The sequence below is a fragment of the Calidris pugnax genome, unplaced genomic scaffold (genome assembly GCF_001431845.1).
Source record: "Calidris pugnax isolate Ruff unplaced genomic scaffold, ASM143184v1 scaffold156, whole genome shotgun sequence".
Lineage (NCBI taxonomy): Eukaryota > Metazoa > Chordata > Aves > Charadriiformes > Scolopacidae > Calidris > Calidris pugnax.
This window is the reverse complement of record NW_015090889.1, coordinates 2,015,390-2,040,377: the sequence shown is the minus strand read 5'-3', so window position 1 is coordinate 2,040,377 and position 24,988 is coordinate 2,015,390. Positions and strand designations below refer to the sequence as shown.

Here is a 24,988-nt window from a genome sequence, read left to right as displayed (position 1 = left end):
AAGAAGCACAACACTCTTTATCCTGTATTTGTGAAGTTGACTGCTTCTGCTTAAGCACAGGCACAAAACTCTACTCATTTGTACCTTTTCTCCTCTCACAGGCTTCTGAATCTTCATGGCATTTTGTATGTATGTATGTATGTATTTCCACTACCACACTCAAAAAGGTCTGCAATCCCTCCTAGCTTTGTGCCTTCTTAAATTCAATAATAACATTATTTCATTTTGGAAACTCCTTGTAAAAATACTGAAAAGAAGTTGACAGGGGTCTCCTTAATCGCAACTGTAGCTGTTCGTAACTGTTCTTCCCCAGCAAAAACATCCTGAGAAACAGAATCAAAAGTCCTATAAAGACTAAATATAAGACATCAACTGATCCTCTTGTATAAAGTAGGCCTATCAGTGGCATAAGTCAGGTTAGTTCAACATCTGTCCTTGACAAAGTGATGCTCTCTTTTCCTCAACTATTATATTCCACATGCTTACAAACAGCTTTTTTGTTAGAGATATTAGTTATTTAGCTTAAACAAGTAAGCTTTAATTATAATAAATTACTTAGGGTTATAACATGGTGTGATGTACACTGTTTGCCTAGCTCTAGTTAGTATGAGTACACTTACTGAAACCTTTAGGTTGCAATAATCTGCTTTCTTAGTAATTTTCCTATCAGCTGGTACAGTGCTGTGTTTAGTCTTTCAGTATAAGGAAAATGTGGGTAACACACTAATGTTTTGGTAGTGTTTTCCCTAAGTCTGTAACTTTTCAGCTCCCCATGTTCTGCCAGCGAGTACAGGTGCACAAGAAGCCTAAACTAGAAGATAAGGAGGTTACAACCATCAGCACAGAAAGCATATCAACAAGGTAAGGGCAGTCAACGGCACACCGGGCACAGAAAAAGAATCTAATACGGTGTCAGAAGACCCCACCATTGGACTAAAAGACACATGAAGAGCACGTCACGGTGCTCTATACACAAAGTGTATAGACTGCAAAGGCATAATTGCCCAGGGATTTCTTTATTTAATGTCCCTCTCTGGAAGCACTCAGCCTGGTCCGACCCTGCTGCTGTATCTTTCAATTGAATTATTTACTTTTATAAAATCTAATGCCCAAGACTCTGCTGAGGGAAACTTAGAGTGGAGCCTGAAGGAGGAGGGAGTGTGCCTGAGATTAAGTGTGTGTGTAAAGAGTGGACAGGGGCACTCATTGGCCCACTGAGGTCACCCACTGCAAAGGGACCTTGGCCTGAGCAGTGACAGACTTGGGTGGTGAGTGTGTGTCTCCTTGAATGGTGTGTGAATACTCAGGGAGCAGCTTCTCCTTTAACATTTTGTTACAGAATTTTTTTCAGGAATTCAAAAGGAAGGAGACTAGTCTGCCAATCTGTAATTCTCCCTGTTCTTCAAAAATTAGTAATAAAGACAGCCACCATGCTTCTCATTTTCATATCTTTGGTACCTCAGTCATTTTTAGAATACTACATCATTTTTGTTGTTGTTCTTGAGGTATTCTCAGGTAAAGATCATCAAACAGATTAAGTCTCACATATTTCAGTTAAAATACTTGAAAAATCAAGCAGCTAGAGATTTCTTTGCCTTACTCCATAATTACATCTGAAAAAAAAAAAACCAACCAAAAACCAAAACATTACCAAACTATGAAAGAGATACCAAAGACAGTAATAGACAAAACTGAGAGCCACAGCATGCTGAAAGCAACATGTGTGTGACAGCCTCTCCCACCTGAAGCTGAATTCACAACTTGGTAGCAACTATAAACTGAAAGCTGCCATCTCCAGCAAAATATCAATGGCCAGTTCAATGACAACATTTTGCCTGACCTTCTGTCAGGGAATAATTTGCTGGTTCCTATGGAATTTGTTCCAGCACATTTCACTTGGCAAAAGAAAAACAGTATGCCACAACACCTGCAACAGGTTTCTGAAGCCTGCCCTACTCTGCAAAAGCCTGCTGTTAAGAAACCTAAAGACTTCACTTTACAGACACAGGTAAACCTTTTGGACTGACAGGACTGCCCAACATTATGAACCCTTTTACTTCATCGTTAAACAACAAAATGGGCTAACTTCACATTTTAGAAATGTTAAAAAGAAAACAAGAGGTCAAGCAACAATGTGGTTTTTTTCCACTTCCACTTCCTTATTACACATTGACCCTTGCAGCTTGGGGCAACAGTAAGTATTTATAAGCAGATAACGAGCTTCTTAATCTCAGCACAGGGAAAAAACTACCTAAAGAAAGAAAATAGCCATGAACTGCTCACAAAAACTGACAAGAGAAGTTATTTAACTGTACTATTTGGGAGAAATAGCCTCCAAGATGAATCAAGGAAACACAATTTGCATAGCTTTATTTTTCTAACAAATATTACTCAGTCTATGTACTGATTGCATCCCTAAGAGCAAGAGGTCAGGCAAAGGAAGTGGGAAACCTTCATGGATGAGCAGGGAGCTTTTGGAAAAACTCAGATGGAAGATGGACGTTTACAGAATGTGGAAAAAAGGACTGGACACTTGGGAGATACACAGCAGCACTGTCAGAGTATGCAGGGATGCAATGCAGAAGGCAAGGCCCGCTTGGAATTAAACCTGGCAAGGGATGTCAAGGACAATAAGAAGAGCTTCTTCAAGTACATCAGCAGCAAAAGGAAGACTAGGGAAAATGTGGGGCCGTTGCTGAATGAGGTGTGTGCCCCGGTGATGGATGAGATGCAAAGAAGGCAGAGTTACTGAATGCCATCTTTGCTTCAGACTTTACTGCTAAGGCCAGCCCTCAGTAACCCCATACCCTGAAGGTAGGAGAAAGCGCCTCAAGTAATGAAGACTCTCCCTTGATCACGGACGACCAGGTTAGAGATCATTTAAACAAACTTGACAGCCACAAAACCATCGACGTTGATGGGATGCACCTGCGAGTGCCACAGGAACTAGCAGATGTTATTGGGAAGCCACTCTCCATCATCTTTGAAAAATCATGGAGAACAGGAGAGGTGCCTGAGGACTGGTGGAAAGCTAGTGTGATGCCAGCCTTCAAAAAGGGTAAGAAGCAAGGATCCGGGAAGCTACAGGCCAGTCAGCCTCACTTCCATCCCTGGAAAGGTTATGGAACAGCTCATACTGGATGTCATCTCTAACCACTTAGAAGAAAAAAAGGTCATTGTAATGGTCATCATGGATTCACCAAGGGGAAATCATGCTTGACCGATCTGATAGCCTTCTATGAGAAGATGACTGGCTGAGTGGATGAGGGTAGTACGGTGGATATTGTCTACCTTGACTTCAGCAAGACTTTGGACACTGTATCCCCTAACATCCTCATAGGTAAGCTTAGGAAGTGTGGGTTAGATGAGTGGACAGAGAGGTGGATTGAGAACTGGCTGAATGACAGAGCTCAGAGGGCTGTGATCAGCAGTGCAGAGTCCAGTTGGACGCTGCAGCTAACAGTGCTCCCAGGGGTCAGAACTGGATCCAGTCTTGTTCAATATATTCATCAACAGCCTGGATGAGAGGACACAGTGGACCCTCAGCAAAGTTTGCTGATGATACAAAACTGGGAGGGGTGGCTGACACACCAGAAGACTGTGCTACCATACAGCAAGGCCCGGACAGACTAGAAAGTTGGGTGGAGAGGAATCTGATGAAATTGAACTGGTGGATATTGTCTACCTTGACTTCAGCAAGACTTTGGACACTGTATCCCCTAACATCCTCATAGGTAAGCTTAAGAAGTGTGGGTTAGATGAGTGGACAGAGAGGTGGATTGAGAACTGGCTGAATGACAGAGCTCAGAGGGCTGTGATCAGCAGTGCAGAGTCCAGTTGGACGCTGCAGCTAACAGTGCTCCCAGGGGTCAGAACTGGATCCAGTCTTGTTCAATATATTCATCAACAGCCTGGATGAGAGGACACAGTGGTGGGTTAGATGAGTGGACAGAGAGGTGGATTGAGAACTGGCTGAATGACAGAGCTCAGAGGGCTGTGATCAGCAGTGCAGAGTCCAGTTGGACGCTGCAGCTAACAGTGCTCCCAGGGGTCAGAACTGGATCCAGTCTTGTTCAATATATTCATCAACAGCCTGGATGAGAGGACACAGTGGACCCTCAGCAAAGTTTGCTGATGATACAAAACTGGGAGGGGTGGCTGACACACCAGAAGACTGTGCTACCATACAGCAAGGCCCGGACAGACTAGAAAGTTGGGTGGAGAGGAATCTGATGAAATTGAACTAGGGCAAGTGCAGGGTCCTGCACCTGGGGAGGAATAACCCCATACCCCAGTACAGGTTAGGGGCTGACCTGCTGGGAAGCAGCTCTGCAGAGAGAAGCCTGGGAGTCCTGGTGGACAAGCTGACCATGAGCCAGAAATGTGCCCTTGTGGCCAAAAAGGCCAACGGTCTCCTGGGGTGCATTAGAAAAAGCATGGCCAGTAGGTTGAGAGAGGACCCTCTCTGCTCTGACCTGATCAGGCCACATCTGGAGTGCTGTGTCCAGTTCTGGGCCCCCCAATTCAAGAAGGACAGGGAACTACTGGAAATTGTCCAGCAGAGGGATTCAAAGATGATCAAGGGAATGGAGGATCTCTTTTATGAGGAAAGGCTAAGAGACCTAGGTCTGTTTAGGCTGCAGAAGAAAAGACTGAGAGAGGGCCTCATCAATGCTTGTAACTAACTAAAGAGCAGGTGTCAGGAGGATGGGGCCAGGCTCTTTTCAGTGGTGCCTGGTACAAGGGGTAATGGACACAAGCTGGAACCCAGGAAGTTCCATCTGAATATGGGGAAAAACTTCTTTACTTTGGGGGTACCAGAGCACTGGAACAAGCTGCCCAGAGAAGCTGTGGGGTGTCCTTCTCTAGAGGTATTCAAAACCCGCCTGGATGCATTCCTGTCCAGCCTGCTCTGGGTGACCCTGCTTTGGCAAGGGGGTTGGACGAGATGATCTCTGAAATTTCCTTCCAATCCCTACAATTCTGTGACTGACATTTTATTAGTACTGTGATTTCAACTATATTCAACTATTGTAACGAAGAAAGTATTTTAAATTGATTAAACATTTAATCGCTTGTAAATCAATATTTAGGGAATGCTAACGTCAAGGAAAAAAATAATAAAATTATGTGCTGACTCCACACAAGATAGCAGTATTCTCTTATTTGGTGGGAGTCTAGGTTCTCCAAAGAAGTACTAAATAGAAGATAAAAGCTTTGCCAAGGAATATAGAGATTTTTGTGTTTAAAAGCAAGCAGGGACGATCAGCACAAAACCACAGGAAGTTTATATGCTTTACATGGTGCTGCCTTGTCCTCTAATATAGGTTATTAAGTACCACACAAGTTGATGTTTTCATAGGGCTTACAGGAATACTCTGGAAATAACATATTGAAGAAAACATCTTGCTTGGAGGAACTAAAGTAGAATCAGATACAATAGCTGTACATTTGCAATAGGAATGTAAAAAAAAGAACAAAAATTACTATCTGGGTGCTAGACTAATGCACTCACACAAAACAGGTGCCAGTAAAGCAGTCAACCACATGATTACAACACTAACCTTGCATTAAGACAGGCTTAGGTTATTTGATAGTTCAGAGCTTTTTAAAATATAATTTTATTTTACCCCTTTCCACAAATTCTTCTTTCAAGCCCCCATGCATTAATAGAGAAAACTGAAAAGATTGATAAAAATAAAAAGGACTGCTGAAGAGGTTAAATAGAAACAGCTTAATTTTTTTTAAACTAAAAAATCACTTTTCATTTGATTATGTACTTAAATAACCTTTAAACAACTGTGTCATGCCTTTAGTTAAAACTGGAAATGGCTAACACAAATTCTTTTTAAGATTATATGAATTACAGTTAGAGTTGCACCATTGCCTGTATCTGACTGAACAGTGGTGTACAATTTGCCGTGCCTCCCATTACCATCTTCAATTTTAGAGGCATGTCTCTCCATCGTTACGCAGTAAACAAAGCACAGCACTTACAAGCAAGTGGCTGACTAAGAGCAGAGCCGTAGGTGTGTTCAGAATTAGTTTTCCATCCCCACCAATTTCAAAACAAGTAGTTTGGACAGAAAGCATGAAGAGCTGCATTACTGAAAGAAAGCCTGGCATAAATCTGAAACATGGTGTGCAAAGACTGCCGAGTTTAAGCACAGCCTAGTTAGGGATAGGACCATAATACACCGGCAGACTCTCAATTTCAGGCCTTCGTAGCTAAGGCGTTTCCAAAACGCAGGAAAAAACCTTTCACAGTAAAACGTCACCGTCAGCACGATTCTAGTTTTCCACGCCAGACACTGCAGATTAAAGCTGCTAAAGCTGAACATCCACAGGCCTGTAAGGCGCACAGAATCGAAGTCTACAAGCACTTAACAAACATCAACACACCCGCCTTAAACCTATGTCCTTGGGGGTCCCTGAAGGAAGGAAAAAACGAGGGGCAGCAAAAAGAACCCTCCAATCCCTCTCACCCCTCCCGGACACCCCCAGATACCGTCGGCCACCCACCCCCCTCCTCTCCATATCCCCCTCAAAGGCAGCCCAGGAGATGCCCAGGCCCCGGGGGCGCACGCACCCGGCTCGGAGGGAGCGGGACACGGCTACACACACACATCCCACATCCCACATCCCACATCCCACATCCCACATCCCACACCCCCCACGGCACCTTCGGCACCTCCACAGCCGCCCCCCGGTGTCTGGGCCGCGCCGCTCCCTCACCACAGCGCCCCCGCCTCTCTCAGCAGCCGGTCGCTCGCGGGGCACCGCCGCCGGCCATCCTGCCTGCCTGCCCGCCGCGTCCTCCAGAAGAGGGCTCAGATCGCCACGCAGAAAACAGCCGCAGCGGCCGCGCCCGCCTCCTTCCGCCTCAGGGCCACGGTGGCCGCCGCCGCCATTTGCCCCCTCCCCTTCGCTAACCGCTGACGTCCCTCACGGCCGCCGCAAGGTACTGTGGGTAAGGGAAAGGAACGATGGGGGGGGGAGCCTCTTCGCGGACTACCACTCCCGACGGGCTTTGCGGCGTCCTTCCACCAACTTCCGGTCGGCGGGGCGGGCTTGCTGCTGAAGAGCGCGGAGCTCCCGCCGGCGCCACCGTCTACCGCCATGCACAGGTGAGGGGGGGAGGCGGAGGGGGCTCCGCACCGAGCGGAGCTGTTTGCTCTCCAGAATAGTTGGTGGGAAGGCAGATGGGGACGGTCCGCAGACTGTTTCTCTCCCTCTCGGGCGCTGAGGTGCGCGGCTGGCGCCCAACGGCCGTTATGGCCGTTGGGCCTCAGCCGCGCACCTCAGCGCCAGAAGCGGCCCCGCCGGTGTGAGGGGATTCCCGCCGTCCGACGGATTCCCCGACGGCTTGCCCTCACCCCGCCTCGACTCACTCACTCCCGGGGAAGGGGATGCCTTTAAATTCCCCGGGGAGGTTTTTTTTTTTAGTGTGGAATTGTGGCCAGACCGAGCACATGGCCCTGCCGCCGCTTGTGCTCCTCGCTGATGTGGAGGTTCCTCCCTGCCCCTGCGTGGGGATGCGGGTGGGGTGTGACTGTTGGATGATTTTGTGACAGGGGGAAGCCCTATCTTCACGTTTGGTAACCTTCAGAGCCTTTGTTGGGGGGGGTGTTTCGCTGTCTCTGCAGGAAACATCTCCAAGAGATCCCATCCTCCAGCAGCAATGTTTCCACCAGCTTCAGCTGGGACTGGGACTGGGAGTCCAGCAAGACCTCAGAGTTTCTCTCGGGTATGGGAGTGTCTGTCCTTAAGAAGGATAAGCTGGGCAACGAAAACACGCCGCAGGACCTGCTGGTGTCGCCGCCCTGTCCTCCTCAGAAACGACAGAAGGTGAAGGAGAAGGAAAAGGAAAAGGACTTTGTAATTGTGCGGCGGCCTCGGTTGCTTCGAGAGGCAGAGTCAGGTACTGTCACCCTGGTCCAGGTTTCGTTTGCCCTTCAGTAGAGATGGAGAGTGGGCATCGCCAGACATTAGCGCTATATTCTGTGGCATTTTTTTTCGCTCTTTCCCAGCAGAATATAACTTCTAGATCTAGTGGCTTTCAGGCTTGGGCTGATGAGTCCTGTTTTATGTAAGCCTTTAAGCAGAGGTGGTACGTCTGGCTCCAAAACTGGGGCCCTTCTAAGCCATGGTTGGCTCCTGCCAAACCCAGCCAGCCCCTGTCTGTGTGCCGGGGGTTTGAGCTGTATGTCCCTGTGCCTATCTGCTCTTGCTGCTTAGGACCTGGGTAGCACCTTGGCCCTACAGGACCCTAAGCTACATCTATTGCTCTGCCCAAGGGGCCCATTCCAGGAGATGTTTTGCCACATACCAAGCAGGGCCAGGCTTGTCACAAAATACAGCTGTGGCTGCCAGAGGAATGTGGATTTTAGGTGCTGCTGTCCCCAGTATAATTTTGAAACCCAGGGGGGCTTGATTATAATTTATTTTCTTTAACTTACGCATCTCAGATGTAAGATACATGGTCCTTGAGACTATGGGGATCCAGATCTACACCTCTCGCAGTGCAAGCTGAGGTGTGCCAGAGGGGCAGCATTTCTACTGCTGTTGGAGCTCAGCTGGGAACAATGTAAGGGACCTGGCCAGTGAGCTACACTGGGGCATAAGACTACTGGGCTGGAAACAGAGTTGCAGGGAAAGAGCAGCGCTGTAACCTGAGGACCTGGGGCACTTGAAGAAGAGGTTATAGGATGCTGAGTTCTTTAGCTGGTATCAAAATGTATTTTCAGTCAGCAGCTACAGAATGCAAAATGATGAAACAGCTCTTGCCAGACACTAGTCTGTCATATGAAAGGTGGGAATGCCCTCAGACAAGCTTACTTTTAAGTAAGATGGAGTGCTGAGTCATAGGCAGTTATTCTTGAGCTCCAGCACCGAGTAATCTCCTGTGTGAGTGGCTTGTGGAGCCCTGGAGCCTACTTCTGAGACACTGAGATCGCACCACATCCTTTCAGATAATTCCTTGAGGGATGATAGTTAGCATGCATGTTTTAAGGAGCAGTTTGTAGTACCAGCTATTCTCTGCATAACATTCAAAAGCATAGCTCACCTGGGGCTTCCTTCTGGGAGCCTGACATGCATAGGAAGGACAGGCATGTCAGCGGGGAGGGGGAAAACCAAGAGGGACCGTACAAGCCGTAGAATCCAAAAGAAGTAAATTAGATGCTTTTGTTTCCAAAATGAGTATGTGAATAAAGACTTATAATTTTTCTCGGGCAAATTGTTTTAATATGTATAGGTAGTTGATGTTATGGAAAGCTTTGCCGTTGTCAGTAATACCTAGGCAAAGATGGTAATAACATCTTCCTATAACGAAGAGCTGAAAAGGGGGATAAGTAATGGACTGATGTGTATATAACCTAAAAAGAGACTGTAGAGGTGCTTTCATCAGCAAGCCAAACAAGGCGTCTGATCATCAGGCAAAACTGAACCAGCTTTAACTTGAATACATTTGCTCTTTTCCTAAAGGTGTTTCTTGGGATGCACTTCCAGATGAATTGCTTTTATCAATCTTTGCCTATTTGCCCCTAAATGACTTGCTAAAAGTTTCCCTGATTTGCAAGAGATGGCGTCGTCTTTCGTAAGTGTTACTTTTCATCATTTAGTACTAAGAAAACTTGCTTCCATAGATTGTTAAACGATCTGGTTCTCATCTTGTTTATTCATGTATAATTCAATTTATGCTATATGTGGGTTATATGTATTTATAATCAAAAGATGGTTCACATATTTTAACATCAGTAAATTCTACTAAATAGCTTTCCTGCTGCTCTGTCTTGTGTGACACTGAAAACTTTCTGGAATTGTATTCATAGCTCTGACGCTTTCTAGCTCACTAACGAGTAAAATCCTGTGCCTTAGGTTTGATGAATCTCTCTGGCAGACCCTTGATCTGACTGGTAGAAATCTGCTACCAGGAGTGATTGGACAGTTGCTGCCTGCAGGTGTTGTTGTATTCCGCTGCCCAAGATCTTGTATTGGGAATCCGCTGTTTAAAACAAGAAAGTAAGTTTTTTTCTGCATGTTCTGAATCCTGAAAAAAACAGGTCTTAAATATTCATAGTTTCTCTGTGTATTTTTGGTTTTGGTAGTAGCATATGTGCTGTCTCTGAAGTGTGGAAGAGCTGACAAATGTTAGGCATGTGTTGAAATAAGAGGATCTGCATTCACATGTCAGCTATTCAAAACCATTTCTGGTTGATTTTTGAAAGTGTCAAGCACCATCACCCATTTGCAATTTATATCTTGTAGAACAAAGAATTGTAAGGATCTCCAGCATATTTATATGGGAAGCTCAAAAAAAATTGTTTAACTCCAGCAGGATAGACTTTTCTGTTATGACTAATTCTGTAAGTGCCTTGAAGAGTTCTGCAGTTTTGGCTGGTAGCTTAGCAATAGACCCAGTGAGCTTAGTAATATGTCCAGTGTGCAGCTGGATACAACAGTATAATTATTTTCTCAAGCTTTCCATGGTTTTACTGTATGGAGTATATTTATGGTATGGGGAATTTGTGGACCAGGTTTTAAAGCAATTTTAGTAACCTGCTCTTCTCCTTTTGTAGACCTCTAAAAGTTCAATATATGGATTTGTCGAACTGTACAGTGTCTGTTACAGACCTGCAGAGTATTATTTGTCTGTGTGAAAAGCTGCAGAACCTCAGCCTGGAGGGTCTAGTACTTTCTGACAACATCATCAAGTGAGTGACGTGTCTGGGAATGTTCAGTAAATACCTTCTGTTTGGTGCTATAATTTTGTACAGGCTAGCAAAACAATGCAGTTGAGAGTTGTTCATTGTGGGAGTCTTGAAATGGCACCTAGCAGAGCCAGCTGGCAGGCTAGATGAGCTGCATCTTTCCTCTCTGTCCTCTAAGAGATGAGGTGAGGAAGAAACACACATCTGCAAGAGTGTTCTTTGGTGGGTTTGGTTTTTTTCTTTCCACAGAGTAAGGGGACTGTGGAGATACTGCACATAACTCCTAGGGTTTATGTGTACATTGGCCGTTCCCACAGCCAAGCTGTACATCAGAACTACATTTATTTTCCCATTTTTGTGCTCCCGAGATAATGTATAAGCCAAACACAGAGTTATTTTCTATTTTAAGGGGTCTCAGCAGCTCTCTTACTAGATGCTTATTGTGCTTCTGCATTATTTTTCACATTTTTGTGTTACTTCACTCTGAGTGCCTGGAAAATTACAGATTCTGTCAAGCAGATGAACTGTTGTTTAGTTAAACGGGAAAGATAGAAAGATAGAAGATAGAAAACTTCAAAAGGGACCTCTTTTTTAGAGGTATAGTCATCACTAGTAAGCCATGGTATGTGTTTATTTTCACCTTCTCCTGTTTTATGCCATTAAACTGTTTCTTTTTGAACTTAGCAGTTTATTTGTCAGGAATGTCAGGTAAATAGGCAAGTATCCCTTTTGAAGTTGTGCCGTGATGCAGCGAGTAGAGTTGACATCTTTAGTGACTGTTAGGACAGTTTACTTAGCTCTTGAAAATAATCACACATCCTGGCAATGCAAGCAATGTTCCAACATTTCAGTTTTATCAGACCTTGCTTTTTTTCTTCCCTACAGGAGCATTGCTAAGAATCGCAGTCTGAAGCGACTAAATCTCTGTGGGTGCTCAGGATTTTCTGCAGAAGCCTTGAAGCTGATGTTGAGCAGCTGTTCTAAGTAAGATAAAAAATAGTTTTTGCTATTCTTGATTACTGCTGTTCCTGAGAAAAAGGATCCTTTTTAGTTGCATCCCATTCTAATATCTTTTTATGAGCATGTTTCTATTGCTACTTGACTAGCAGTTGATTATGAGCTGAGTAGTCAGATAGTTTCTTTCCATGAAGCTGTTTTCTTCTTTAATAGCAAAAATGTACTTCAGTAGTCTTCCATGAGTTTCCTTAGTCATCCTTATAGGAAGCCTTGTTGGAGAAGGATAAATGCCATTTATGTTCCTTTGATTATCACGTAAATTTCATTTTTTTAATGGAAGCAGCATGTGATCCTTACGAAGTGAAAGTGTGTGTTTTGAAACTGAAAAGTGGAGTCCCAGAGCTCCCTTTGCAATCAGAGTACAGCATGAATGGCAGAAACATTGTGGCTTTCCATCCATGATAGACTAATCCTTCAGCAACCTTCGACTTTATGAATTACTGTGGTGAGATTGACAGCTGCAGTGATTAAACCATCTGCTGGCAGGAAGTCACTGAACCAAACCCCCAGTCAATCTGGCGTGTATATCCTGATCTTTCTGTGAGATGCTGGACAATCTACTTAATCTTTGCTTCTGCAAAAGCATGTTTTTAATCAAATTGCAAGTTAGTGGACAGACAAAGCCTTAATCTTTCCCTGTCTCTCATGGGTAGATAATGCTTTATATTGCTTGGTCTGATTACTTGGATCATGAGCTCTTTAGAGAATGGCAGTCTGCACCATTCACAGTGCACAGCAGATGGCAAACCCGGTCCTAGGAATGCTAGTGACAATTTAACGGTTCTTTCATTTACATAGAGATTGCCAGCTAAAAGCTCTAGTGGTGCTGCTCAGTGTCTTTGTCCTCTGGTAACTTCTACAACACCTGCACACAAAACAAATACTTTGTCCCAACCTGGAGTGGTGATAGATTATAGATAATTAAGCATGTAAAAGAGAGTTAAGGTCACAGTGTGCCTAGTGCTTATGTAAAACTATGAAGTATTTTATGGTAATTAGGATTAATTGGTCATCTGATCAATGCTAATAATGGATGGCCTTTTTTCTTCTCAACCTGGACATCTGTTCAGTAGTAACAGATTCAGGTCACAAACCCAGAAGCAGGATGAAAAAAACCAGTGTCTCCCCATGGCAATCTCTGTAGAACTATTTCATTTCCTAAGATACTATTGAAATATTCCATTCACAAGGACTTCCTCTGGTTGGATCTTGAAAACCTCCAAAGACAGGTTCCACAGCCTTGATGGGCAGCCTACTCCACTGCTTAATTATTGTCATAGTGAAATTTGTAGTCACGAGTACAGGAAGTTGGTGGTAAGTCTGTTACAAGTTTTTGCCTTAAGAGTCAACTGTAATGGACAATATCAGAACGCAAACTGTATTTCAGTCATTCTTCCAAACAACTCTGTTTATTTGTGTTTAGGCTGGAGGAGCTGAACTTGTCCTGGTGTGACTTCACAGCCACCCATGTCAAAACAGCAGTCAATCATGTTACTTCAAAACTAACCAAGTTAAATTTAAGTGGATACAGACAGAATCTACAAATATCAGGTAAATAGCAGCATGGCAAACCACCTTTATCCCACTATAGGATAAAGCAGCAGGCTTTATATTTTCTTCTGGTTGGCATCCTCTGTGTGTATAGTAAAATCGTGTACCAGCACTGATTTTGTGCTCTGTATAGCTGGATGTTGTTGCTGTCAGAGAATCTCACTTGTGTCTCTGGCTCAGCCGCGAGGGGTGAGGTGACTTGTCTTCAGTTGAAAGGTACAGCACTTCTGCTTGCAGTAAGTTCTGGAAGCAGGACACACTGGATGCCATGTTCCCCTGGGAATTAGCCTTCCAGGTTGCTGTTCTTGGAACCTTCTTAAGGCTTCTGCTGTTGTGGCTGCTGAAGGCATCTTCCAAGAGCGAGCAGCCATACCAACTACTTGAGTTTCAGCCTGACGTGATGTCCTACAGATACCAGTTAATTTGAACAGCAAATAGTCTCACTAATCAACATTAACTATTTACTTGCTAATGGTTCTAGGAGAGAAAGTTGGGTAAAGTTGCAGGGTAATAGAAAATGCAAAAAAATCTAGATTTGGGAAGAAGGCATAACAGAGGGCAAGAGCATAGTAGATACAGGGTGAAATGGCTTTGCATAGTAGATAAAGGGTGAAATGGCTTTGGTAGTAAAGAGAACTTAATTTTCTCAATGAGAAAATTTGACAATAGGGCATTGGCTGACAAGCAGGTAGGTGACATGTAGGCTGTGACCTCTCTTTTTTTCCGTTTAAACACCACAGAGACCTCAGCATGCATTTCCTTATGGGGAAATACACCAGCCTTCTTTTTATCTCAGCCCAAAAGCCATATACAAACACGCTACATGATCTCTTCAAAATCAGGAATTTGAACCTTCTGTTGGTCTGACCATGCAGAGCTCTTGTGTTTGCAAAACACTCCCTATCAGTAATTTTACTCTGTTTCAGTGCAATTTATAAGGCATAAGATCTGAAAAGTTCACTAGTAATCATAATTTTGGCATTGTTTTCTTTAGTTTTTGCACATGAATTCTGAAGTACCAAAATTCTTTTGCATGTTGATTAGATTAGTACCTTGCTAATAATAGTGGCTTTTTAGGCGATATCTGTCTGCTATTTGCAGACAATGTAAAGATGGTTTCAAATTTACAATTTACATCAGGAAAACCATAACGGAAGGAACTTTCTGTGGGTAAAAATGGAGATGCCCAAAGCACATTATGGTATTGATGTGTGAAAGGGTATTTGATGTGTGGAAAAATATTGGTATTTTTTCACTACATGTTAAAATTTCAGGCAGCTCACAGTTACTGTGTCTTGGTATATTTCTACAGCAATATCACTTGAATTATTCACTTGCTAAGTTGCTGGCACAATTGACTTTTAGGGATGCTTCTTTGGAATAAATGGATCTGTTTTATTGAGAATTGCAAAAAGTCCCTGTGAGGTATCTTGCTGGGCTAACTATGTGCTGTAAGTCTTCAGCGTGTATCTTTTTAACAGAGTCGTGCTTCAGTTGAGGAGTTGGGCTCCGGTTGAGAAGATATAAATGAACATATGTGGAATTGGGTAGGCTGTATAAAGCATGTTTGTCTTGTTACTGAAAGATGGACTGACTCTCTGTCACCTCTTTTCAGACGTTAAAACACTGGTGGAGAGATGTCCTTTTCTGATCCATTTAGATCTAAGGTAAGAAGACCTGTGCAGCTCGTCGTTAAACCCTTGTGGTTCCAGGGATTGACAGGTCTATTGTGGTGCAGTTATTAGACAGCAATAACACACAGTTGTGTAGAACTGCACAACCAGAAAATACTTTCTACACAACATTTGCTATCTGGTATGACCTAACTGGCAGCAGGTAACCAACTTGAAGATTTCTTTGTTACCTTGGCATAAATGTTACATATGTTACATACAAGATCTAACAAGTGATTGTAGTTGTTACGTAGAGTGGAAGGACGCGTTCAGATGCATACCGCAGGTTGTGCGTGAAGGAAATGTCTTCACTGTAAGGGTTACCAAGTACTGGAACGGGCTGCCCAAAGAAGTGGTTGAGTCACCATTCCAAGAGGTATTTTAAGATGGTATTTTAAGCTTATGGACCTGGTTTAGTCATGGACCTGGCAGTGCTACGGTTGGTCTCAGTGATCTTACAGGTCTTTTCCAACCTAAATGGTTCTATGATTCTCTGTGGTTTGTGAGAGGGTTCAGTTCAGCTCTGATATGAATTTGTTGCTTGGCCATAGAATTGAAAAAAAAAAAAAAAGGTATTTTGGTTTTGACTTAGTCAATTAAAATATTTTGAAATCTCAATGTGCAAAGTAAATACCCTTTCATGGTATGAGTTCTGCTGCAGAATACCTGGCTGTAGAGAAGCTTCTGCTTTACTTGCCCTTCACTGTAAATCAAAATCTCTCCCCAACACCACCCACACACTAGAAATGGGTTACTTCCACATTGAGCAAAAAAATACTTCAGTAGTAGAAAAAGAAGTTGATATTCATTAGATTTCTCAGCCTGAATTTTGAAAATGCCAAAATTACTGCTGCTTTATACTTAAACATCTATTTTATGTGCTCTTACGTACAGTGACAGCGTGATGTTGAAGCCTGAGTGCTTCCAGTATTTTCATCAACTTAACTTTCTACAACATCTGGGTCTTAGCCGATGTTACCAGATATCACCTGCTGCCTTAGTGTAAGTAATTTCTAGATGGCTTTGGTTTGCTTATTCAAAGAGAGGATAAGTTCATTTAAACTTCCTTTATTATAGGTTTAGAACTGCAAGTACGGTTTTGAAAAACCCAGTGGTATGAGGAAATATGAATAAGGCACTGAGATAAAGTAACCTGACTGCTAGAGCATGTGCCTTTGAGAATCCAGGCTGGAACCAAAGGTATCTGGAGATAGTACTGTACTCATGGAACTTGCTGCTCAGTGCAGGCATCACGTCCTCCCTTCATGGCGTTATGCAGCTGGAGGGTCTGGTCTTGCCAGTGACAGGTGTCGGTGTCACTATTAGGCTTTCAATTATGCAGCAAGGAAGGTATAGTCCTTTGGGAAAGTCTACTGGCTGACTAGCTAATCTGATTATACTCCTTTGCTTTTGTGTGCCCCTGGATCAGTTATTGGTTGCCACTGAAACTCAGCTTAGAGTTACTTGCTCGTGCCTGTTATTAGTACAGCAGCTATCCTTGGATCAGTTATTGGTTGCCACTGAAACTCAGAGTTACTTGCTTGTGCCTGTTATTAGTACAGCAGCTATCCTCCTTAATCCCGTCAGGAAGGATGTCAATCCTAAAGAAATCATCAAGGAAAAGGTTGTGAGAGGAACAGGACTATCAAAATGGGAATCTGAAGAACCTTTTCTGTAGCCATGGTGGTAGCTTGTCTCTCTCTGCCTTTTGATTTTGTCCCATACTTGTTTATAGGTACAGTTTACATGATGACTGGGCAAATAACTGAAGCAATCAAGAAGCCAGGGCTGGCTACTCACCAAAACATCACAACAAATTGGGAGACTGATAGTACCTAGGGGCTTGTGTCCTCTGAGCCACATCCTGAAACTTAGTCTGGGCCAATTCCTCCACTTGTTCTAAACACTTACGTCCAGAGAAATGAAAGGGGAGGAATCAGTTTGTTTTCACTTTGTGTGAGAGAGAACAGCAAGAAGCAATTTATTCAGCTGTTTTCCTGAATTATCAGTACAGGGAACTAGTGTCAATTAAATATGTGCTTTTTAAAAGTAGGAAGGGGAATTTACCTTAAGTAGTTACCTTACTTCTTAAAAAGCAGTAGAAATGCAGTTATCTAGTTTGGGAACAGACTGGGAAAAAAAAAAAAGCTTTCAGGTTCATGATTAATTTTGTATTTTTCTCTTTCTAGAGAACTTGGTGAAATTCCAACTTTAAAGACTCTTCAGGTATTTGGAATAGTGACTGATAGCTCCCTAGAGCTCCTCAAGGAAACGCTTCCTGACATGAAGATCAATTGTTCACACTTTACAAGTATCGCGAGGCCAACTGTTGGCAGTAAAAAGAACCATGAGATTTGGGGTATCAAATGCAGACTGACACTGAGAAACCAGAGCGGCGTATGATCACGCACAACGCACTGGATGCAATGGACACACCGTGCGTAGTGAAGCTCCATAAGAAGCAGAGTACTGTTATTATGAAGTTATAAACTTATAGTACTGTTTTTGTAAAAAGCATTTTAACTTGGTCTTATGCCTTAATGTAGTTTCATACATTTTTTTACAGTATTTTTTACTTCAGGTCTTTAGAAATATGGTGATGTGTGTGCAAATGTAGAATTTTTCTTCCAAGTCCTCCCTTTTTTTTCTTTTACAGGGGAGCTTTTTTTAAAAAAAGTTATGAAACAGTAATTTTAATTAAACAATGTCAGCCTGTAGCAACTGCTGCAGGTTCTGATGCAGCTGTTATTGCTCTAATATATTCTAAAGGTGCTTCTGGTTAATTCTTCAACTCCTCAAATGGCTTGTAGGGGTGCTAGATGCCTTATTATTAATGCTTATTCAGGAATTGTCTTTCTGCACAGTTTGCAGAACTCAAAAGTGAGTACTGGTATTCAATCTATTCAAATCCTTAATTGAACAAGATGTATAGTGAGATGAGAAGCTATTGTTTGTGAGAGGGACAGAGAGGACTGAGTCTGAATTCAAGCCTGAAAACAGTAAATAGGGGAAGGGATGTCTACGCAAAAGCAGCTAAGAGACAGCGCAATGCTGCACAAGTTAAGAAGCAGTATAAAGGGGATACTAAAAATAGATGTTACTTTGTGGCCTGCTAAAGAAAAACTTCAATGTATTTTGTGGTGTTTGCAAAATATAGTCTGAAAAGCCCAGTCAGAATAAGCATCTACAAAACTAGATGCCAATTAACATTTGTTTCATGTTGTGGTGCTAGGTTTTCTGATTAAATACTACAGAACCTTAATGTAGCTTCTCTGAGCTTGACCTCAGATTAAAACTTCTTAAAGCTGTTCTTGAAATTCCTTTCTTTCAACTACAACTGATAAAGTGGCAGAAGTCTTGGAGGAGGTGGCTTCAAACCCAAAAGCTGGTGCTTCAGACCAAACCCAAAAGCTGGTGCTATTAAGAGAAATCAATTTCTCCTTTATAATACTTTGTATTTGTAGTCACTTCTCATACCTGTAACACCAACCACTGCTGTCTACTGTTGTGGTTTTTTTCAAGTCATGCCTTTAAAATAAATAACTTTGACCTGAGTCTATCATCATGGTCCTTGTTTGTAAGCTTGGAATGTTGCAGCAGTTGGGAAGCCCTAGGATAAAACTTGCACCCCGTGTAGCACATGATCATACTGCTGCTGTTCCCATAAATGCAGTAAGCAAGCGGGTCCTGAGTTTATTCATGGCTGCTTAAGGATGGGCTGCCACGTTACTGTAGGGCTGCTGCATAAGTATAGTGTTGCCCATCTCAATCTAAAGAAAAGATTTTGGGAATAAATACCTGGTAGTACAGAACAGATTGATTTCTATGGAAAGATTGTACCAGTACTAGAATTTGATATTTGACTCTGTATCGTATAGCAAATACAGCATTATCTTGTTAATTTGTTCTAAGTGACTTGGGCTTGTGCCCCTTACAAAGAAGTTAATGGGCAACAGACCTTGTGACAGTTGGGCGTTGGGTGGGAGGTTGGGGGATAGTGGATATTGTACTGCTTCACAGCTTGCAGGCTGTGTTTATGCCTTAAAGTACTTCAAGAAGAAAAGTAAATCTTTGCAGCTCAGCACTGTTGTAAGTTCTTCTCCTTATGCACAATATATGCTTATGCAGTTTCTCTTGCATTTAATAAAGATCTAAGGAATGGCTGTATTGTACAAAATGACTGATGGATGGGAGAACACTTTTCCCTGACTTGCCATCAACTTTGTGTCATGAGTTAAAAAAAAAAGCAGAAATTCATCCAAGCAACATCTAATGGTGATTTAGATGGCAGGGTGTTATCATTTAGCATTTAACAGACTGCACTTAAAAACCTTGTACAGAATAAGGACAGTCGTATGGCTTCAACTAGAAGGAATAGTCATGAACTTGTTTTTTTAAGTACCAGGTTCAGTGTTGGAAGAGGACAAACGCTTCTATTGCAGGTCTACTGGTTATGACATAAGGGAAGCCCTGTGGATAAGGTCTCACTGACCTTTTCCTAACCTAAAAAGTTGCTTGGGAGCTCCAGGCAATCCATAGCAAAAAATGCTACATAGAGAAGTCTCTGCATTTTACCTAAAGCATGAAGGCTTAGAAAACATTATTTAAAACAAACTGCACAGTGAGAGCAAGCCGAGCACATGGAACACTTTTGAAAGTTGAAAGAAGGCACATAACAGCTTCATGTATCTATTAAATTTTTAATTTTTATTACATAATGTATAAACACCACTTTTTAAAAAAAAAAAGCAAAGGATGACAGGTCTAGTTTAGCAGAACACAGTGTGGACTGGCCCTAAATGAAAAGACCATGGATTTGATTCAGCAGGTAGAAGAGGTGCAGAGTTCACTGCCAGTCCAGGTAGATTAGATCAGTGTCAAACCAATACTCAGTCCTGTCACAAAATACTGTCTACCAGGTAAGTTGTCTGTACTGCAATCCTTTGTAATAAAGGATCCTTAAAAAGGATTGTACAATTCTTTAATAATAATTAAAAAAAGGTAGCTGCTTACTGTTTATCTATTATAGATCTCTGAATCATCCTAGTTAACGTAAATTAAGCATTCACCAGTAAATGCTTCAACAGAAGTGCAATTAAATATAGCCAAAACCAGTAGAGGCCACTCATGAGTAGGTCAGGTTTCCATTTTAATAAGTAAATTAGGAATTTAGCTGTGAAATCTCTTACCAGACCCTAAAACAGATCATACTTTGAATCTGTAGGGCCTGAAAACATTGCCTTTTAGTTTCAGCATTCATAATAAGGAATGATAGGCATCTTTAAGAGGTATGCACCCTGATCAGACTAATTAGTATCCCTTGAAACATTACAGCATGCAAATGTCTCTAAATAAGTATGGGACAGGGTTTCTGCTGTAAATTTGTCTATGCAGGTATTCAAGGACACTTCAATACCTAAATCTAACACAGTGGTAAAGTCCTAGGAAGTCATAAATTAGTGTTAATGGCATTGGTGGGTTGTGGGGGCTTTTCTTGAATCTTAACAGCATATTGACGAGTGTACTAGACAGAGGCACATAAACCATCCTTAACTGGTTAAAGATGGATTAAAAATAATTAAAACACCCTACTCTCTGTGCAGCCAGCTTTCTAAAGAAAGATTTGTCTTCTGCATCTTTACCTTTAGCCCAGTTTTGCAGATTGTTTTAGACATGAAGAGCTCTACTCTGATAGTTCCTGAACTTGCCAAGTTTTGAAAGAGTATTTGGCCACTTTGATTTTCCCCTTCTGGTCTGCAGTCCTGGTAACTCAATAATATAGTGTAAATAACTCCATCTGCAGCATACTTGAAAGGTGAAATGTACACAAACGGTGATAGCTTACTCAAAAAGCTCCACCAGTATCACGTTTTCCTAGAACTAAATGGTCTGGTCAAATCAATTTCCTCTAAATTCTGGTTTAGAGTGACTACAAACACATAACTAGTAGAAGGAGGAAAAAAAAAACCCCTTATCCCCTTCCTCCATCTGTAAAGATCAGTTTACATTTTGTGATTGGCAATAAATACACTGATTGGCCACAGTGGAGAACATTTCCATTAGACCTGAGAACATCTGTTACAGAAGTCTCTTCATTCAAAAGTAGTTTGAAGAAAACTCACTTTTGGAAATAGATCTCTAGTAGACAGGACAAAAGACATGTGTTTCAAGTCATGTAGCAAAAGAGTTCCTGCTGTAGGAATCTTCCTTTTGTTAAATTCTGCCCTCTCATCTATGCAATTATCAGCACAGACTTTCAAAGGCAGTCATAGTTCACAGTTTCTCTAAAATAGTATCTAAAAAGTCACTTCCTTTTCTACAATCAGAGCTTTTTCCCTATTATCAACTTCCTTACCTAAACACACGATCAGAGGCATGTAATTTGTGGCCAATTAAGAATCAGAATTCAGCACAGGACTGGAAATTTAAACTTTCTGGGCAAGTCAAAAACACTTGGAAAACTGGGAGACACGTAGGTATTAACTTGTACTCCAACACCCAGCATATCTCATTCTTCTTCAACTATAAACCAACTCAGAACCTAAAATTCCAAACCATTCAACTTCATAAGGGCCAAATATCTTTCTTAATGATAGCCACCTACATACAGACTACTGTGACTCAACACCGGGCTAGCCAGCTAATCCATTTGGTGAAGGAGGATATATTACTTCAACATGTTTCCTACAGCTTGTATGTTCCTCTTAAAGGGCTCAACAAAAGCCTTGGGTTTCAAGTCCGCCTTGAGCCAAAGAGAACAGGTAAGAGCTACCTCACTGAAGATGTGATTAAACCAGACTTTTACTTCTGATGTAAATCTACAAAGTAGAAAAAATACTGGAAGAGAAAAAGAAAAAAAACCTGTGAGAATTTGTATGAAACTATAAAGTTGTAAAATTTTTGAAAAACATAAAAAAGGTTTGCATTTCCATTTCTATTATGTCAACATCAGGATTTACCAAAATCTATATATCCTTGCATGAAATTGCTAGATTGACAGTCAACTTTTCTACAAAAGTATATGCATGAAGGTGTTTAGTTTCCCAGACTCTTACTAAAAAAACTGTACATCTGAGTATTTAATGCTACTGACTTAATACTTGAACCCGTCTACCTGTGTTTAAAAAGATGTTCTTTCATGTGTGCCTCGCAGGTTAAAATGTCAATTTTCACTGAAGTTAGAGGTAAGACTTCAGATATATTTCTTTTACACCAGATGCAAAAAGAGCTTAAATATCAGACTAAGGTTTCCCCAACCCAAAGGAATGAAAAGCATCTCGAGCTTCTGCCAAATGCTCTTGCATCCAAAAAGGCCAACTTCCAACATAATGCAGCATTATGATGTGCTGTCTATCCCCAGGAGTTCCCTCTCTGGATCCAGAATTGTTTCAGCAGAAGACACTAGGGTCCTTCATTCTTCCAGCAGAACAGTGCACAGTGCATCCTCTGGATCAATCATTATTGAAGCTATCGCCCCATCATTGAACTCAAAAGATGTTCCTCCATCTACAACCATACACGCATCCCAACAACGGGAACGGACACAGACCCTGTTAAAACAAACAGAAAAAAATTTCACAACATAGCTTAAGAAAAAAGTATTTCACACAAGCACTTATCTGAACAATAGGACTGGTTCTTGGATATTTCTTTGTGTGGGTCAGTAAATGCTTACCACATGGCAAAGTACCTAGAGAAGAATTTAGCATGGTACTAAGCACCAGAATCCCCCCAACCTACCAGTACTTTGTACAGACATAGCAAAGAGTCCAGAGAGGACTGAAGGACTACTTCAAATACAGACTGTTACCCCAAGAATCTGAGAATAGTGTATAACATAACACTTGATATTGAAAGCTACAGTTTAGGTGTATTTTTTTAAAGAAAGCTACTGATGATTCCCTTTAATAGTGATTTACTTAATCCTTCACAGCAGAGTTTTCTATTCATTTGTGACTAATGTACAGTCTTCATGTTAAGTGGAATATGCAGTTTCAACTAGCAATCCTTGAGAATCAATTTTGATAGTAACATAGTCTATTTTGTTACAGGAATCATTCACAGAGAGAAGGGAAAGTAATTTCAAACAAAGTTGAAGGTCAGAATGCTTGCCAGGCAACATCATAAATAGGTATTGCAGCATATTACTGTCAATATTAGAGTTCGACCACTATATCTTTAGCTAATTTAAGTTTAAGCTTGTAACTTTTAAGGCAGGTCTTTTAGAACTGGACAAGACGGAATAAAGCTACTGGTCATGTTCCTCTTCACTTACCTTTAAAAGGAAAATTAACTATTGCAGTTTGCCCTTTCGCATATGTAGAAAGCAAGAACACTATTAAATAAAGAGTTCTCCAAACTTTATTCATATTGCTAGATGGGAACCAATAGTTATGCCAGAGTAGCTGCAAGACTGTCATCTCACAATCATATCCTTGATTGTTTCTGACTTAGGCCTTGGTCTAGACAATGTTCTGATCTCCAAAATTTAATCAAGACATTTTCAGGAAGGCACATCTTTTGCAAATATGAGAAGCTTTGATGCCCAGCCACAGTGTCAAAGCTTAACTGTCCCATACGTCACTAAAACACACACCATTCTGGATGCTGCAGAAGAACAGACAGACATACTCCATCCCTTTCACTCTGAGAAGCTACCATATCAAAAAAGATAAAGAACAGCAATGGGGAGATGTCCAGTATCAAAAGCTAAAGACAACTGCGACAGACAGCAAATTCTACTTAAAAAAGGGAAATGGGCAGATATCCCTCAAAGGCATGTAGATATTTATAGGTCCAGTACAATTTTTACAGTATAGCCCATATAGACTCCAAATAAGACAAGAAAGACTGAGTCCTGTAGAACCCATGGATAAAAACGCAGTGTTTTGCTTCTATTTTAACCTCTCCTCTTACCACCTCTTAGGATTTACTCACCCTCAAGAACTCACAGATCCAAATGACTGAGAAGCAGTCTAAGTTTAAAGACATGACATGTGCACAGTGGGCATCTAGTATCGTAATATTTAGCCCCAGTAGCATGAGATGTCCTTTATTACTAGGTCATGTTGTAACACTGATGTAGCTCAAAAGAAGAAGATTTGGATCTCTTCCAAGTTAGAACACCTTTATGTATTTGTTTTGCTATAAATGGTGGAATTAACATTTAATTCATACTGAGATATTATATTGTTCTCAACATAGTTATTCTGAACACCAGACTAACAGTTGCATGTGTTTATATTAAATTGTGGCAAGCTCCAGAAAAATCACAGAATCATTTAGGTCGGAAAAGACCTAAGGTCATCAAGTCCAATCATTAACCTAACACTGCTGGATCCACCACTAAACCATGTCCCTGAGCACCACACCTACACATCTCTTTTAAATACCTCCAGGGATGGTAACTCCATCACTTCCCTGGGCAGCTCTTTCAATGCTCAGTGAAGAATTTTTTCCCAGTATCTAACCTAAAACTCCCCTGGTGAAGCACCTTAAAATGACTGAATTACCAAATAATTTAGTTTGGAAGGGCACCTAGTCCAACCTTCCACTCAAAGCAGGCCTTACTTCAAAGACAGATGAATTTGCTTAGGGTCTTGCCCAGCCATGTTTTGAGTATCTCCAAGGACTACGATACCACAATCTCTGGCAACCTGTTCTACTGCCTGACCATTCTCACTGTGAATTTTTTTTCTTTCCTTTTTTATCAGGATCTTACATCCTATAAAATCATGGCTGTTGCCTCATATTTTGTTCTGAGAACTCAGCCTCCTCTGTAATGATCCACTGGTAGCTGACTGGCAACTGTATCCACCCTGCTTAGTCTTCTCTCCTCCAGGTTAGACAAAGGCACCTTTTGAGTCCCTCCTTTATACACCACGTGTTTTGGCCACCTAATCATGTCAGTGGCCCTTTCCTGAATTCACTGCAGTTTGTCAATGCCTGCATCTCATGCTGAGAGAAATGGCACACACCCAAAATGGGGCACAGTGAGATTCTTTTATTCTGCGAGACTGTGCATGGTTCAAACAT

General features: G+C 41.8%; 3 protein-coding genes across 3 annotated transcripts in view; 1 reads left to right on the top strand and 2 right to left on the bottom strand.

The window, feature by feature from the left end:
- LMBRD2 (LMBR1 domain containing 2) overlaps window positions 1-6,937 on the bottom strand; it is a 37,039-nt gene extending 30,102 nt beyond the window's left edge. Inside the window, exon 1 of the mRNA XM_014947655.1 lies at window positions 6,683-6,937. The gene's annotated coding sequence lies outside the window, so the exon portion shown is untranslated. The remainder of the gene's footprint in view (window positions 1-6,682) is intronic.
- A 114-nt stretch (window positions 6,938-7,051) lies between these two features.
- SKP2 (S-phase kinase-associated protein 2, E3 ubiquitin protein ligase) lies at window positions 7,052-19,116 on the top strand. Its single transcript, XM_014947658.1, has 10 exons — window positions 7,052-7,127; window positions 7,647-7,921; window positions 9,487-9,598; window positions 9,880-10,023; window positions 10,581-10,715; window positions 11,598-11,696; window positions 13,153-13,280; window positions 14,896-14,947; window positions 15,848-15,955; window positions 17,143-19,116. The coding sequence occupies exons 1-10, from the start codon at window positions 7,120-7,122 to the stop codon at window positions 17,354-17,356; spliced, it is 1,275 nt and encodes a 424-aa protein (XP_014803144.1). The 5' UTR covers window positions 7,052-7,119; the 3' UTR covers window positions 17,357-19,116.
- Window positions 19,117-19,639: 523 nt separating this feature from the next.
- The window catches only part of NADK2 (NAD kinase 2, mitochondrial), a gene marked incomplete at its 5' end in the record, with an annotated part of 40,661 nt that continues 35,312 nt past the window's right edge, over window positions 19,640-24,988 (bottom strand). The window contains one exon of the mRNA XM_014947576.1: window positions 19,640-22,503. Within this exon, the coding sequence (XP_014803062.1) occupies window positions 22,365-22,503 (139 nt within the window). The remainder of the gene's footprint in view (window positions 22,504-24,988) is intronic.